The sequence below is a fragment of the Pelodiscus sinensis genome, chromosome Z (genome assembly GCF_052426305.1).
Source record: "Pelodiscus sinensis isolate ZL-2025 chromosome Z, ASM5242630v1, whole genome shotgun sequence".
Classification (NCBI taxonomy): domain Eukaryota; kingdom Metazoa; phylum Chordata; order Testudines; family Trionychidae; genus Pelodiscus; species Pelodiscus sinensis.
The window spans coordinates 36,290,629-36,305,556 of record NC_143085.1 but is presented as its reverse complement, the minus strand read 5'-3'; the positions used below and the strand labels follow the sequence as shown (position 1 = coordinate 36,305,556).

The 14,928-nt window shown below is 45.0% G+C and overlaps 1 protein-coding gene across 7 annotated transcripts in view; it reads right to left on the bottom strand.

The window, feature by feature from the left end:
- Positions 1-14,928, bottom strand: part of GRK3 (G protein-coupled receptor kinase 3) — a 196,742-nt gene that overhangs the window by 43,714 nt on the left and 138,100 nt on the right. For 6 of the 7 annotated variants that reach the window (XR_012896033.2, XR_016348369.1, XM_075898873.2 and 3 more), the window contains 5 exons: positions 14,646-14,776; positions 6,915-7,009; positions 4,801-4,908; positions 1,869-1,935; positions 1,540-1,640 (listed from right to left, as the gene is read on the bottom strand). Coding sequence is in view for 5 of the 7 variants with exons in the window: in XM_075898873.2 (XP_075754988.2) it covers positions 1,540-1,640; positions 1,869-1,935; positions 4,801-4,908; positions 6,915-7,009; positions 14,646-14,776 (502 nt within the window). In the remaining 2 variants the exon portion in view is untranslated. The remainder of the gene's footprint in view (positions 1-1,539; positions 1,641-1,868; positions 1,936-4,800; positions 4,909-6,914; positions 7,010-14,645; positions 14,777-14,928) is intronic. The other variant, XM_089775300.1, reaches the window with a different exon arrangement.

Genomic DNA, 14,928 nt, shown 5'->3' with positions numbered 1-14,928 from the left:
ACAACTACTTACAATAAGATAAAAGACATTTTTTTAAAAATCAGTATTTGTCAACAACTCCCAAATGTCCTAGTTTCAGAAGATAGCAAAGCTATGAATATCTCAGCTACATATGAGAACAGTGGCAAATACTGACGTTTTAATAATAACAACAATAACACGCACACTCGATTTATAATAGGCAGCTATAATTATGGTCATCTTCATATCTATATCAAGACAGGATTACTTCTCAAATACACAGAGCAGGAAAACTAGAGAGCTACCAAAGTATGTAACACAAATAATAAAACAAACCAGTTTAAATGCAAACAAAACCTAAAAATACTTAGAACAAAGTTAGAACTAATTACTGGATAAGTATCACTCACAGAACAGAGATTTCTCAACCTACCAACAATCAAAAGCAAGTTGAACAAACACTGCATTGCACTTTAATGCTTTCTTTCCAAGATTTTGACCTAAAATAAAATAGATCCTTCATTTAAAGCAGTGGTTCCCAACCTTTTTTATACCACAGACCAGTAAACCCATTCACAAATGTTTGGAAAACTGGCAATGTTTAATTTACATATATGCATATTCATTAAGCAAATATGCAAATAAAATGTTACCAGACCAGAAAAAGCCCCAGCCTCCAGAGTCTCTGTGAACAGCTGGCTTCAGCCCTGACCCCCTGAGGCACCCAGTACCAGCTCTAGCCTCTAGAGCCCCCCACCCCTCCACTACACCCCAGCGCCAGCCACTGACCCCAGAGTCCCCTGCATCCAACCCCCCTGTGCCAGCCCCCCACCTCTTAGAGCCCTCCACCACCAGAACCCATCCAGTGACAGCCTCCTGTTTCCAGAGCCCCACTGCAACCCTCCCAGAGCCCCTCCCACTGTCAGCCCCCAGTCCCCAATATTAGCCCTGTCCCCAGATCCCCCAAACGCCAGCCCTGCCCCTGTAGTCCCCCACTACTAGTAGCCCTGTCCCCAGTGCCATCTTCCCACCCCGGACACTCTGGTGCCCCTCAGTATCAGCCCCCCCCGCCTCTTAGAGTCCCCCACCCCTTAGAGCTCCCCAGTGCTAGCCCTGTCCCAAGCCCCCCAGTATTTGCTTCACCATCAGAGCCCCCAGTGCCAGCCCCCTGCCTCTTAGAGCTCTCTACCCTCAGAGTACCCCAGCACTAGACCTGACTCCAGAACCCCGAGTGCTTGCCTTGCACCCCTTACCTAATCCTGCACTTCTTCTCAGCCACCAGCTGAGTGTTGCTGCCCGAGCTGCAACTGCTCTAAGGTTGCCACGCTGGGCTCTCCTGCCATGCAGCGATCCAGTCTTCTGTGTCTGGGAGGAAACCCCATCCTTGCCTGGAGCTGGTTGGCTGAGAGGTGGGACAGGACACACCTCCCCCAACAATCATGGCAGGAGGGGAGGCGCTGGGCAGTGTACCTCATCCCTGGCCCCCAGAGCCGCTGCACACCGCCAGTTGGGAACCGCTGATTTAAAGGAAAGAAGAGATTTATGCATGCTTCTGTTAATGGAGAAGTGAAATCCTACCTGCTACCCTGACAGCCAAGCCTCTTGCTAACATCGCGTTGCAGGAGCCCTTCCAAAAGGGACTTTAGTTCAGGAGAAAATGAATCTGGTAACTCCACATTCTGAGGGATGAAAAAGGAATTGTGACATGAATTCTTTAACTAGTTTAATCTGACACCATCACATATGAAAGGTAATTTATCCTTGGAAGAGTTGAACAGCAGAGTTCCTGAATGAATACATTTGAAATAAAGTTATTTCTCAAAAAAAGTGATGAACAGAATTGCTTAAAGAACATGTAATTGGCCAAGCATTTTCAGTTTAAATTAAAAGATCATTAGAATACTTGCCACGGTGAGCGTCATCCGGTCAATCTCATGCTTGTCTTTGGTTTTGTGCTGTCTGAAAGGACTGTGACTGTAGAAATAAGAAAATGCACTAATAAATGTAAAGTCATAACATATCCTCTTATTTCAGCTGTGACAATTCCAGAAAAGAATGCAGTATTCTGTTAGTCACATTCTTCAAACTCATCAATCCAATCCTGAAGAACAGTAAAACAAGCAGTGAAACTTTTAGCATTACCAGGGAAACCAGACTGATCAGATACTGCATAGAATTCAATAGTATGAGTGGGAAACTTCCTGTAAGGAAGTGGCCTCCAACATTTTTAAACACAAGATCACTTTTTCAATTTAAGTGCAATGTAAGATCTACCTCAAACCCAAATACACTTGCCCCGCTTCTTCCTGCCCCTTCTTTGAGGCTCTGCTCCTGTTCCAATCCTTCTCGGAAGCCTCACCCCATATCCCTTCATCTCCCATGCTCACTCACTTGCACCAGGCTGGGGTAGGAGGTAGGGGTGCAGGCTCTGGTCTTGGGCCAAGGGGTCTGGAGTGTGGGAGGGGCTCGGGGCTTAGCCCAGGGTGGGGGATCGGGGTCCAGGAAGGGTTTCAGGGTTCAAGCTCTGGGAAGAAGTTTCGGAACAGGAGGACTCATGTCTGGGGCAGGCGGTTGGGTGCAGGAGGAGGTTCAGGGCTGGGACAGGGTTTCAGGAAACAGACACTGGCTGGGCACTGTTTAACTGAGATGGCTTCCGGAGCAGTGGAGTTAAGGCAGATTTACTCCTGCCCTGGCCCTGCACCACTCTTGAAAGCAGCTGGCATGTACAGCAATGGCTTCATGCTGCCATGTGCTGCCCCTCATCTATAGGCACTGAGCCCACAGCTTCTACTGGCCACGGTTCCCTGTTATTGATCAATGGGAGCTGCAGGAGTGGTGTCTGCAGGCAAAGACAGCATGTGAAGACCCCCTGCTCTGCCTTTCTGAGGGACTGCAGGGATATGCCAGCCACTTCCAGGAGCAGCAATTACCAGAGGGATTACCCCAGCAATGACAGGTTAGGCATTTGTGAACTCACTGCTCAAAGAATTAAATATAAGTGTAAGAGAAATGAAAGTTATGAAATGCACAGACCAGTTAAAAACCCAACATAACTCACTTTGCAAGCAGTATAAGTAACAACAATTCCCCACATGTGTTGGGAGATGCGAGTGAAGGACAGTGAGTAATTCTAGCTTTGCTCCACATGTGAAAGCCTCACTGACATCAGTAAGTCTTACATTTAGCTCAATCACAGAATATGGCTTGCATCTTTCATGATGTGGGGATTTTGTGTCAGTATTACCTGTTAGCATGTGTAGGAGTTACAATACCCACAAAGATTTCCCCTGAGTGTCAAAGGGGAAATTGCATTACAAAATGTAGCACAAGTCCCCTGGTTAGAGCAGGTCGCCAGACCTAATGAGAGAAGTGAAGGGTTTCTAAACAACAGCTAATCTATTTGAATACAATTACATTAAGGAATAATAGGCTCTTGCAGTTTTTCTTAGCCATAATCCAGGTCTCAAGTGAATAAATTGAGGCCAAGGGAACCAGAATTGCAAAGAAAAACAGTGAAATTGTCACTGCTGCTGTTATACTACTCTTGTCTGTCTAGGAAGGTGGATGGTACTAAAAGAGTCTCAAACTCCTGATCCATGGCCCATCCCTGGCCTGAGCAATCTGTCTTAGGACTCAGAGTGGACCGGGGGGGGGCGGGGGGGGGGGGGGGGAGGAAAGGAAGCTATCCATTATCACAGGGGTGGGCAAAAGGACCTCTATGGGCTGGATCCAGCCCACCAAGCGGGTCGATCCAGCTCACAGAAGCCCTGCAGCTCCCTCCCCAGGATCCTCTAAGTTGCGTCTTCAGGGAAGAGGTGCCATGGGGGAGATGGTGAGAAAGGGCAGGGCTTGGGGACACAATTGCTTTGGCCAGGGCTGGCCTGTGGGCTGGGAGTTGGGGAACCCTGCTCTAAATACTTCACTGGGAGCTAAAGATCTTTTTGCAGTATGTGGTCTGTAATGTGTATGGTGCCCCAGGTGTTTTTAACTCTGGAACTCTCTGGTAAGGATCCTATGTGTCCCCGTATGGCCAATGGATGGGATAACAGTAGTGGACTACCTGGTGGACTATCTGTATTTGACACTGTCTCCCTAGTTGTCAAATACAGATCCCAGAGAGGTGAGGGTCGTCATGAGTTTCTGGATACCATATTTGGCTAGTTTCTCTTGAAGTGACTCTCCTGTTCTCTCTCAGGGAAAGAGTCAACTGACTCAAAAAGTGGGGCTTTTGGTGTCAACTGTCTTAAGGTCACAGAGCAAAAGCCTGGTCTGGGAGAGCAGTGTCTTACTGTCATGAGTGAAGGATAATATAGGCATGGGAAGGCATTGCCTTCCCTAAAAGACAGGGATGACCATGCCCATCACGCTCTGGCCAGCTGGGGAAGGGGAAGGCTGACACTTTAGCTGCAGTGTGGTTGCTTCACCAACCAGTGATGTAGGCCAGGAGGTGGGAGCTGGTTTTGCACGGCTTCCTGGTGCTGGAAAGCAAGGTAGAGGATGCACTAGTCTTGGGTATTGGGGGCAGCAGCCATAATGCGGGGGGGGGGGGTGTCTAGCAGTACAAGGGGGAACCAGCAGCCATAACTGGGACTGGGCTCTGATAGGCACAGAAGGGATGGGGCTAGGGCTTGCGAGCCCAAGCCAGGCCTTCACCCACCGCCCATGTTGACTGTTCAGAAACCTATGAGAATAGGTGAGAGGCATGTGGACAGTGGAGTGACATCTCTTATGCACACTGGTGCGTAGCAGGGACTGCAAAACACACTGTATGGAATAGCTAACAGAATGCATATTACTAATTTTATAGCCAGAACATAAAAGGCAAAAGATTTCACTCACCCTCTCAGAAGTTTGAAAAGCATACAGCCTAAAGAGAACCAATCTGCACTGCTGTCATATGCTGTTCCCTTCTGAAGCACCTCAGGAGCCATGTATCCATGGGTACCACTGGGGGAAATGAGGCAGGAGGTGGAGAATGAGGTCAACAGAATTTTGATTACAAAACAAAATTCATCTCTTATGAACACCTGCCTTTTCCCAACAAGAAAGTCTGTCTAGAACATGGTGACTTTGTTCAGTAATTCTAAATTGAAATCACACTGACCATTCTTACACCAATTTGGATTTCCATTTTCTGTGAAGCCATGGAGGAACGCTTTAAAAACATTTATAATGAAAAGAGTTAGGCAACCTAAATTTCAGCCTTTTGTCAGAGAAGGGGCTAGAGAAGAGGAAGCTGCAGTAGTAAAGAGTATGTTTTTGCTGTTTTTTTAACAAGCTCCTCCTTCAAGCACTGCCTTCCTGCCAGAAGAAAGAGTGCCAGATTCTCTGCTGCAGCTGATCTCCACTTGGCTCCAGAGAGAGAAAAAGCATCAGAGGCCCCTGATTCTGAAGACCAGTATGCACAAGCCCTGGTTCTGAAGAGAGTTAGGGCAGCTTGGGGCTATTATAACTCATAAAGTGGGTCTGAACTCTGTCCACTATACCTCCCTCACATTCTTGTTCTCTCACATACCTCCCCTATACCAGGGCAATGAATGAGGGCAGCTGGCTACTTTCTTCCTCCAGGGAAATTCCCTCCTTATCACTCATGTTTGGCCACAGCTGCTGCCCATGTCTAATTTGTAATCTTTTTGTGGACTTTAGTGGCTAGGCAATCACATTAAACATGGAGGACCAAATACATCCTTTGTGCAAATGCACTGAAGCCATACCAAGGATGAATCTGGCCCTAAGAGTGCATAGTGGCACAAAAATATGGTAACTGTCCACACAAAAAAGAAACAGAAGTTCAGTTACACCTCTGTAATTCCATTGAAGCCAGTGGGTGTAAATGAGAGAGCATAATTTGGCCTAAATACTAACAAAAATATGGACAGACATATACAGGAGCACAATAAACTCTGAATTTTAGTTCATTTCCAATAGGCCACCACTTTGGATAATTAAAACAATCTGGTGCTTCAATCAAGAAAGGTTCTTTTTTACTCTGAATGATGGCCCATGAAATCATGGGCCATTTTCCAGTCTACGCCTACGTATCAGTTGTTACAACTGCACGGAATGCCAGAAATTAGATATGGAAGAGAACTAGTAGGTCATCTAGTTTCTTTCCCAGCAAATGCAGGATTGCTCCCTACTAGAGATGTAAGCGAGTAGTCAAGTCGACTACTAACTTTCCTACCCCATGCCCCTTGCTGCTTCTGTATCAGAGGCAGCAAAGGGGCAGGGAACAGGAGCTAGTGCTGGGGGTAGCCAGCTTAAAAGTTGGTTTCCCCAAGGACTATCTCCACAGTGCCACCTGTCTCCTCTCCCATGCTGCTGTCTCTATCAGAGGCTGCAGGGTGGGAAGGCAGAGGTTAGGGGAGGCTGCCAGAGCATCCTCTGCCCACATCCAGCCTGGGCTGCCACAAACAGGGGCTGCTGCCAAAGCAGCCTCTGTTTAGAGCAGCTGGGGCTGGCTACAGATAGGGGCTGCTAGACTGAGCAAACCTAGCTCAGACTCAGCTCATACTGCTATAGGACATACTTGCACTAAGCCTCTGTAATTTAAATGTAGTAGGAACCTGACTGTATGTGCACTCAGTTCCTACTACATTTAAACTGCAGAGCTAGCTCCTGGACCAGCACAAGCTGGGACAGAGTGCCTTCCCTTATCAACTAATGATGTAGTCAATACAAACTTGTATTGACACCACATTTAATCAATTACCCACCTCTTAACATCCTTACTCCTTACAAAACATTTTCTAGAGCTTTCAATGTCCAAAGCAACAGGGCTTCCCTGATTTCCCAGAAGACTATTGCTCAGACTAACAGAAGAAGCCATATTTTTCCTCGTTCTAAGGCATTCCACTTAGTTTGCACCATCGAAATGTTTTTTTACCCAGCCTTCTTTCCTAAGTCTTTCAAAATATATGCAGGCTATAAAACACACTATGTGCAATACTTACACACTAGCATGTGGTTTCTTTTTGGAAAAATCACAAGCAAGGCCAAGATCTGATATCCTTACATGTCCGTGCTCATCCAGTAGGATGTTAGCAGGCTAGAAGCACACAAAGAGAAATATAAATGGTAACTGAAAAATATAAGCCTTTGAGCAACAGAACAAATTCACAAATCAACAAACCTGACTTCTGTGCACCTCTAGTCTATGGCAATTGCTATGTTTACGAATGCTACACAAAACAAATACTAAGGATGTTAAAGAGTAGTTATTTGGCTAATTGTGTAGTCAATACAATTTGTATCAACTACACAATTAGTTGATAAGGGGACTACTCTGCAGAGCTGCAGCAGGCGTAGCTCCCAGAGATGGTACAAACTGGGACTGAGCAGGACTGGCTCATGCTAGCTCTGGAACACTGCAGCTCTGCATTTTAAATGCAAAGCTGCAGTGGTCCCAGACTGGCACAAGTTGTGACTGTTTGGTCCAAGCTTACACCAGGTGTTGCAGCCATTGTTCATGCTGGCCCAGGCTGACCATGGGCAGGGGGACCCCTGTGGACAGTGGCTATTGCCAGAACAGCCTCTGTCCACAGTGAGTCTCAGCCCACTGTGGGCAGAGGCTGCTTTGAAGCAGCCTCCCCATCCCCCTTGCTTGCTCCAATAGAGGCAGCGGGAGATGGTGGGGAAGGGGGAGAGAGAGGGGGAGAGGACAGGCAGCACCATGTAGTCAATGCTGGGGGGAATCAGCTTTTAAGCCAGTTCCCCCCAACACTGGCTCCTGTCCCGTCCCCCTCCTTGCAGTCTCTCATAGAGGTAGCAAGGGAGAGAAAGGAAGTAGTTGAGTATTCCATTCAACTATCTGATAAGGTTATGCTTATCGGGTAGTCGAGTAGTTGATTACTAGCTTACATCCCTAACAAATACCAAGCAGTTTTGTACAATCAAGGCATGATTTTATACAAGGTTGCATTGACCTTTCTACTAGGAATGTAAAATCCCATTTAATTAGTTAACCACACTGGGCTATTGGCTCCCAGCCTGTGAGCTGAGAGCTGGCATTGTTCCACCCCTCGCCCCCGCAATGCGCAAGCAAGAAGGTGCTCCTGGGCAACAGTTTGCCATTTATATCCCTACTTTATATTGCACCAACACATTATGAATAAGGATAATCTCAAAGCTTACACAAGGCAAGAAAGTAAAATGGTCCAATTAACCTTATGTGCTGCATATGGGAGAGAGCCAAGGAGTGATAAAACCCAGTCAGGAGAGGAGCTGGGATAGCCTTATAGAGAGGAAGTTAGTGATCAGAAAAGTGAATGCAGAGCTCCCCCCTGCAGCCTCAGGAGGTGATCTGACTAGGCACAAAGAGGCAGCATAGGGGGGAAAGTAAGCCCTGGGATCCTAAGTTGGACAAAGAAGCTGAGCAATGAAAGACATGGGAAAAAAAGTAGAGGAAGATCCAGTGATAACCAAGAGGTAAGCCAAAAGACAGAGAATAGGAAAGAGCACAAGGAAATAACAAGATCAGAACTTGAACAAACTAAGCACAGATTCCCTAGGCTGGAGCATGGAGTAGTTGTCAGGCCCAGATTCCTCTACCGCAGCAGTTCCCAACCACTGGTCCATGGCCTGGTGCCAGGCCATGAATCGCTGGCTGCCTGGCCATAGCAGACTTCCAAGTCACACCCATGCCTTGATCATTGGCTTGGTAAGAATCTAAGTTCCCTGTAAGCTGCAGGCAGCAGGGCTGTGCAGTTGCTAATTGAGCTCTGCCTAGAGGTTTAGGGCTGCCTTGCAGAGAGCTTCCTTGCTGGGGAGGTGCTGGGAGGGAGGGGGACATAATGAGGGAGGGAGTAAGTACTTGGCTGGGACAGCAGGGGGCCAAAAGGGAGGGGAGTTTGGAGAGTGCAGTAAGTACAGGAAAGGAGAGGTTTAATTACAACAATCTGATTACAACAGATTCCTGGCATAGGAGAAAGGCAACAGACTGCATGGGGTAGGTGGAGGAAATGGGGGGAGGTGCTGTCATTTGTGCAGTGAGGTGAGGACAGAGGGAAGTTTGTTTGGGGTGTCTTAACTTGTTTCCTTCTGGGCTGCAGGCAGCAGGAGTCAAACCCTGTCAGTCTCAGCACTGCAGCCCTAGCAAGGCTGCAGACATAGAACTCTCTCCTGGGCTGGGGCAGGCTGTATGGAGAGGTGCCAAAATGTCAGGTGGGTTAAAAGCTTTTAGGCTGCTTTTGAATACTGGAACAAAGACCTAGCTCATGACATTTGCATGATTACATTTCAAAGTTTACATAGGTGTTAATGGCTTAAGATAGGAAAGGAAAGGATTCTTTTAACAGATTTTTTTAAATGTTGTAGATTACCAGCAAGCTCTGATCCATTACAAGGACATCTATTATGTGCATATAGATGTGATGTAAAATAATATGTGGTTCTTAAATTAATTACCATAGTGAATATTCAAATATAATGTTACCGGTCTGCCAGAAGTTTGTGAATGGGTTTGCCAGTCCGCAGTATAAAAAAGGTGTCTATCAGACATAGGGAAAGTAGCACAGACTTAGAAGACTGTCTGAGACCACAGGCAGACAGTTTGTCCAATTGGACCTTGATTCCTGGAAAGGGGTGAACTATCTACTCCTGGGGAAATGCTGCACCACTGCACACGCACAAGATTTATGTTCCCCACAGATTTTTTTTAGCTTTCATGCAGAAAAAAAGGGTTTCTGATGAGGGAGGAGACAGTCTGTCCCAACACTATATATTGGGTGCCCAAGGCAGTTGACAGAGAGATAAATCACTGTGCAGAAGAGGACAGGACTGCAGAAGATCTGGCTGGTGGCTCCTAAGAACATAAGAAGGGTCATAGTGGATCAGATCAAAGGTCCATCTAGCCCGGTATCTTGTCTTCCAACAGTGGCCAATGCCAGATGCCCCAGAGGGAGTGAACAGAACAGGTAATCATCATGTGATCCCTAGGAACACCATTCCTACCCTTCCTGGCTAATAGCCATTGATGGACCTAAACCTCCATGAATTTATCTAGTTCTTTTTTTAAACCTGTTAAAATCCTGGTCTTCACAGGAACAAGAAGTTCTGGCAAGGTTGATTGCACATTGCGTGAAGAAAAAAAGGCGGTTACTCACCTTCCTGTAACTGATGTTCTTCGAGATGAGTGTCCCTGGGGTGCTCCACATTAGGTGCTGCGCATCCCAGTGCCTCTGGACGGATTATTGCCTAGCAGTGCATTACAGGGCTGCGCATATGTGGCGAGCGTGTGGGCTTCCCCCGGTACCAATGCACATGTGCAGCTCCCCTCCCTTCAATTCCTTCTCTATCCAGAACCTGGCAAAGGAGTGTAAGTAATGTGGGTTTTTGTTGTTGTTGTGTTTCCGAAGTAGAGAGGAGGAAGGGAAGGCAGTGGAGCACCCCCAGGCACACTCATCTCGAAGAACATTAGTTATAGGAAGATGAGTTGTTACTACTACTACTACTACTACTACTTCCTCTTCCTCTTCTTCTTCTTGAGGCGTCCCTGGGGGTGCTCCACACTAGGTAACTACAAGCAATACATGTTATGGAGGTAAGGACTTCGGATCAGGTAAGTATGCTGTCTGCAAAACAGCTTTTGCTAGTCTAGTGTGTTGGAGAAGTCCTGAGGCAAGTGCATAATGTTTTGTGAAGGTATGATCCGATGACCATGTTGCAGGTGCACATATGTCCTCCAGTGGGACTTTCCTCAAGTAGGCTACCGAGGTGGCCATCGCTCTTATACAGCGTGTTCAAACTGAAGTAGGTGGAGGCAAATCACTGAGTGAATATCATGTGGTGATGCAGTCAGAAATCCAATACGATAATCTCTGTGATGATATTTTCTTCCCCATGGTATGGTTTGCAATGGAAACGAACAATTGTGGGGAAGATCTGAATGGCTTTGTTCTGTGGATATAGGAGAAAGCTCTTTTGACATCCAGAGTGTGCATCTGTGCTTCAAAGGTATTGGCGTGAGGATCTGCAAAAATACAGGCAAGTGTATTGTCTGGTTGATGTGGAAGGCTGAATGGACCTTAGGTAAGAACTTGGGGTGTGGATGCACGGACACTGTCTTTGAGAAAAATGGTAAAGGGTGGACTAGATATGAGCGCGGATAGTTCGCTTACTCTACACGTTGAAGTAATTGCCAGTAGAAAGGCAGTTTTCAGTGTTAGGTGGCATAAGGAGCATGTGGCCATTGGTTCGAATGGCGGTTTTGTTAGCTTTGTTAATACCACATGGGTATGTCTACACTACCACCCTAGATCGAACTAGGGTGGTTAATGTAGGCAACCGAAGTCGCAAATGAAGCCCAGGATTTAAATATCCCGGGCTTCATTTGCATCTTGCCAGGCGCCGCCACTTTTAAAGCCCCGGTAGTTCGGACTCTGTGCCCGCGGCTACACGTGGCACGGAGTAGGTAGTTCGGATTAGGCTCTATAATCCGAACTACCGTTACTCCTTGTGGAACAAGAACCTACCCCAACAAGACATTGTGCATCTACATGCCTCCTCCCCTGCACCTGGATCCAGTTAGCCACCTGCACACAGATTATCCCACACAGAACATTCTCAACCCATCTGGGGCTCCTGGAACAAAGGGTGAGGGTTGTGGGGGGTTTTCTGGGGCAGCCCTGGTCCTTGCACAGCAGCAGGGTTGGGTACAGCCTCACCACTGAGTTAATGTCCCAGGGAGAAGCTGCACAGTATCTCCCACCCGTGGCCTGTGCTCCCAAATGCCATGCTGGAGTCTCCACATTTATTTGACAAGTAAAATTTGCAGAATTCTTTTGTGCAGACTATCCTCAGGAGTAACTATAGTCTCCAGAGCGGGAGGGGGGAAGAGAGGAGGGGAAGGAGGAGAGAGGAAGAGAAAGAGAGAGAATGAAGCAAGTAATCAAAGGAGGGTGTATCAGATGAGAGCAAATTGCATAGAATTGTCTTGCAAAATTCAAGATAATTTTGAAATAGCTTATTTTGAAATTTGGCACAGTTTACACAGTGCCAAATTTCAAAATGAACCTCTGTACTGAATGTCCCTTACTCCTCATGGAACGAGGTTTACAGGGATGTCGGAATAGCGAGTCTGTTATATTTCAAAATAATGGGCTTACTTCAAAGACATGGAATAGCTGTTTCAGGATACTAGAAATATTCTGAAATAGCGCCACTGTCGAGACGTACCCTGAGTGTATATAATCATTAACATGGGTTGAAAGGCGAACATGATAGACAGGATTTATTGCCAAGTAACCAGGGAAATAATTTTCCCAAGTTATTTAATCTGATTAATGAAAATGTATAGCCAACATTTAAACCAAACTAAATTGTGCTGAGTCTTAATTCATCTATATTTCATTTAATTTGATTAACAGAATTAACATTGATATAAAACTACATCATTTCCGTAGCTGTTTTTCTCTGAAGCAGTAAACAGCATTTGATTAAGAAGTTGTCTGCAAAGCGCTGCTAAGCAATGGGTACTGCAGGAGATACTGGGTCATCTACAAAGTTTTTCATCTAAAAGGATTTCTTTGATGCAGTATGGCTGTAGCTGTGTTCAACCAAATATATCAGAGAGACAAGGTGGGTGAGGTACTAACTTTTATTGAACCAGCTTCTGTTGGTGAGCACAAAAAGCTTTCAAGGTTACACAACACTCTTTTTCACCTCTATGAAAACTTGTCGCTTTCACCAACAGTTGGTCCAATAAAAAAGATATTCATCCACCTTGTCTTTCTAGAATTTCTTTTGTTCGGGATAAACCCCTCACTACACCACTCCATAGGCAATTTTAAATAGTCTTTAGAACATGTGGTACTAACAAGGATCCAGATACAACAGTGATGGAGGCCACCAGAGTACCTAGATTGATTAAACAGAAGCAAGTTAGCGGCAGGACGAAATAATTTTCCAGTTTGTTTGAAGAAGTTTTAGAAAAGTCTTAATACAGGGGCTCCAAAAACTGCTGGTGTTTTTTGAGTGAAGACCTCATAGCCTGGAGCTGGCTAAATGCCAGGGGCGCCATCTACTCTTCTAACTTGATAATAAGTATTACTTATCCTGCTTCCTAGGGCTTACCAGCTCTGGTAACATTCTGTTTGACAATAACCCAGCTGAAAGCCTAGCAATTTTGTTTCCTTTTTATAAGCAATCCTATTGACCTCAGATCTTTCTAGTACCTGAAATCTCAATGGTCTAAAAAGGATGTATATACATGTTACAGATAAAGCCAACTAAAAAAGACAAAGAACCTCTTTCTTTTTCTGGTATTTTGAAAGACAATGATAAATTATGCCAGAAGTGTTTAACCTCAAAAGAGTATTTTTCTTCTATGTAGCCAGCTACAAAATTCAAGCAAACCATTTTGAAAACAGTAAGATTCAGAATAAGAATTAAATAAAATAGAAAAATCTTCAAATGGGAAGGACAGTAGGTCACCTGATCCAGGAAATGCTAATAGAGCAGGAATCTCTTTTCTGCCAGTATTCTCTCATGAAATTATTCCTTAAATACATACATGGAGCGTTAACTCCTGTACTGTATCAGCTCCCATGACATCACAGGGTAACTTTCACTACAAATTAATAAAACTCTGAGTGAAAAAACTTCTTTCTGGTGTCTAACCTATTTCTCTATCTTCTTAATTACTAATTGAATCCCAAATCATAAACTTACAGTGAAATTCACTTCACAGTGCAAACAAGGGACTAAAAAGTTTTAAGTAATGCATAGGACCTTGTGCAGATGCACTGCCTTCTGAACCTGTAACTAGGCTATTTAGGTATGTCTACACTAGCCCCCTACTAGAACTAGGGAGGCTAATGTAGGCATTCGAAGTTGCAAATGAAGCCCAGGATTTAAATATCCCACGCTTTATTTGCATCTTCCTGTCCGGGCGCCATTTTTAAATCCCCTTAGTCCGAACTAACTGCCCGCGGCTACACGCAGCAGTCAAACGTTAACTCCAACTAAGTCCTTAGTTCGAGTTAACTGTTACACCTCGTGGAATGAGGTGTAACAGTTAACTCGAACTAAGGACTTAGATTGAGTTAACGTTTCACTGCCGCATGTAGTTGCAGGCAATTAGTTCGGACTAAGGGGATTTAAAAATGACACCCAGACGGGAAGATGCAAATAAAGCGTGGGATATTTAAATCCTGGGCTTCATTTGCAACTTCGAATGCCTACATTAGGCTCCCTAGTTCGAACTAGGGGGCTAGTGTAGACATACCTTTTCAGGTCAAATTGTATCTCCTTAAAACAGATGTATGATATAAACTGGATTTCAGGAAATTCCTATCCATATATTCCCTCAAGGTTGACAATTAGAGCCCTGCAAACCTGTGGATACCCACTTTGTATCACCTTTGTAGATCACACATTGGATGCAGCTACAAATTTTGTATCCCCACAGGGCTCTACTGACTACATGCCTTTCTTCTTGCAATATTCATTCTTTTCCTGTCTATCAAAAGTTCTTATAAAGTTAATACATAACAGAAACCTACTCTGCAATCATTTATCTGAAATAGTTATTAGAAAATTAAAAACAAACTTTGAGAGAAGTAATCACCCTTCTTCCAACATTTGGTTTTTAGAAATGATTTTGGGTACATAAAAGGTTTTCAGTAAATTTCTTACACTCCCTATTCATCACTACCCTATACTGGCTGTGTAAATAAAATGGTTACCTTCAAGTCTCTGTATACAACAAATCGATTGTGCATGTGTTCTAACCCCAGGATGATTTCAGTGGCATAAAATCTCATCTCCTTCTCAGAAAACACCCCATGCTGTGAGAGGTGGTAGTGCAAATCTCCCCCTAGAATTAGAAAACTGGCATGTAATTCACAAAAAGGAAAATAATAATGTCCTATTGGCTATTTCATTAACAGATGGAGAGCTGCATTATACACAGGCATATAGAAAGACAAAAGTGTAATAATTTTGTTGGTTCTGTCAACTTGTGTGGCA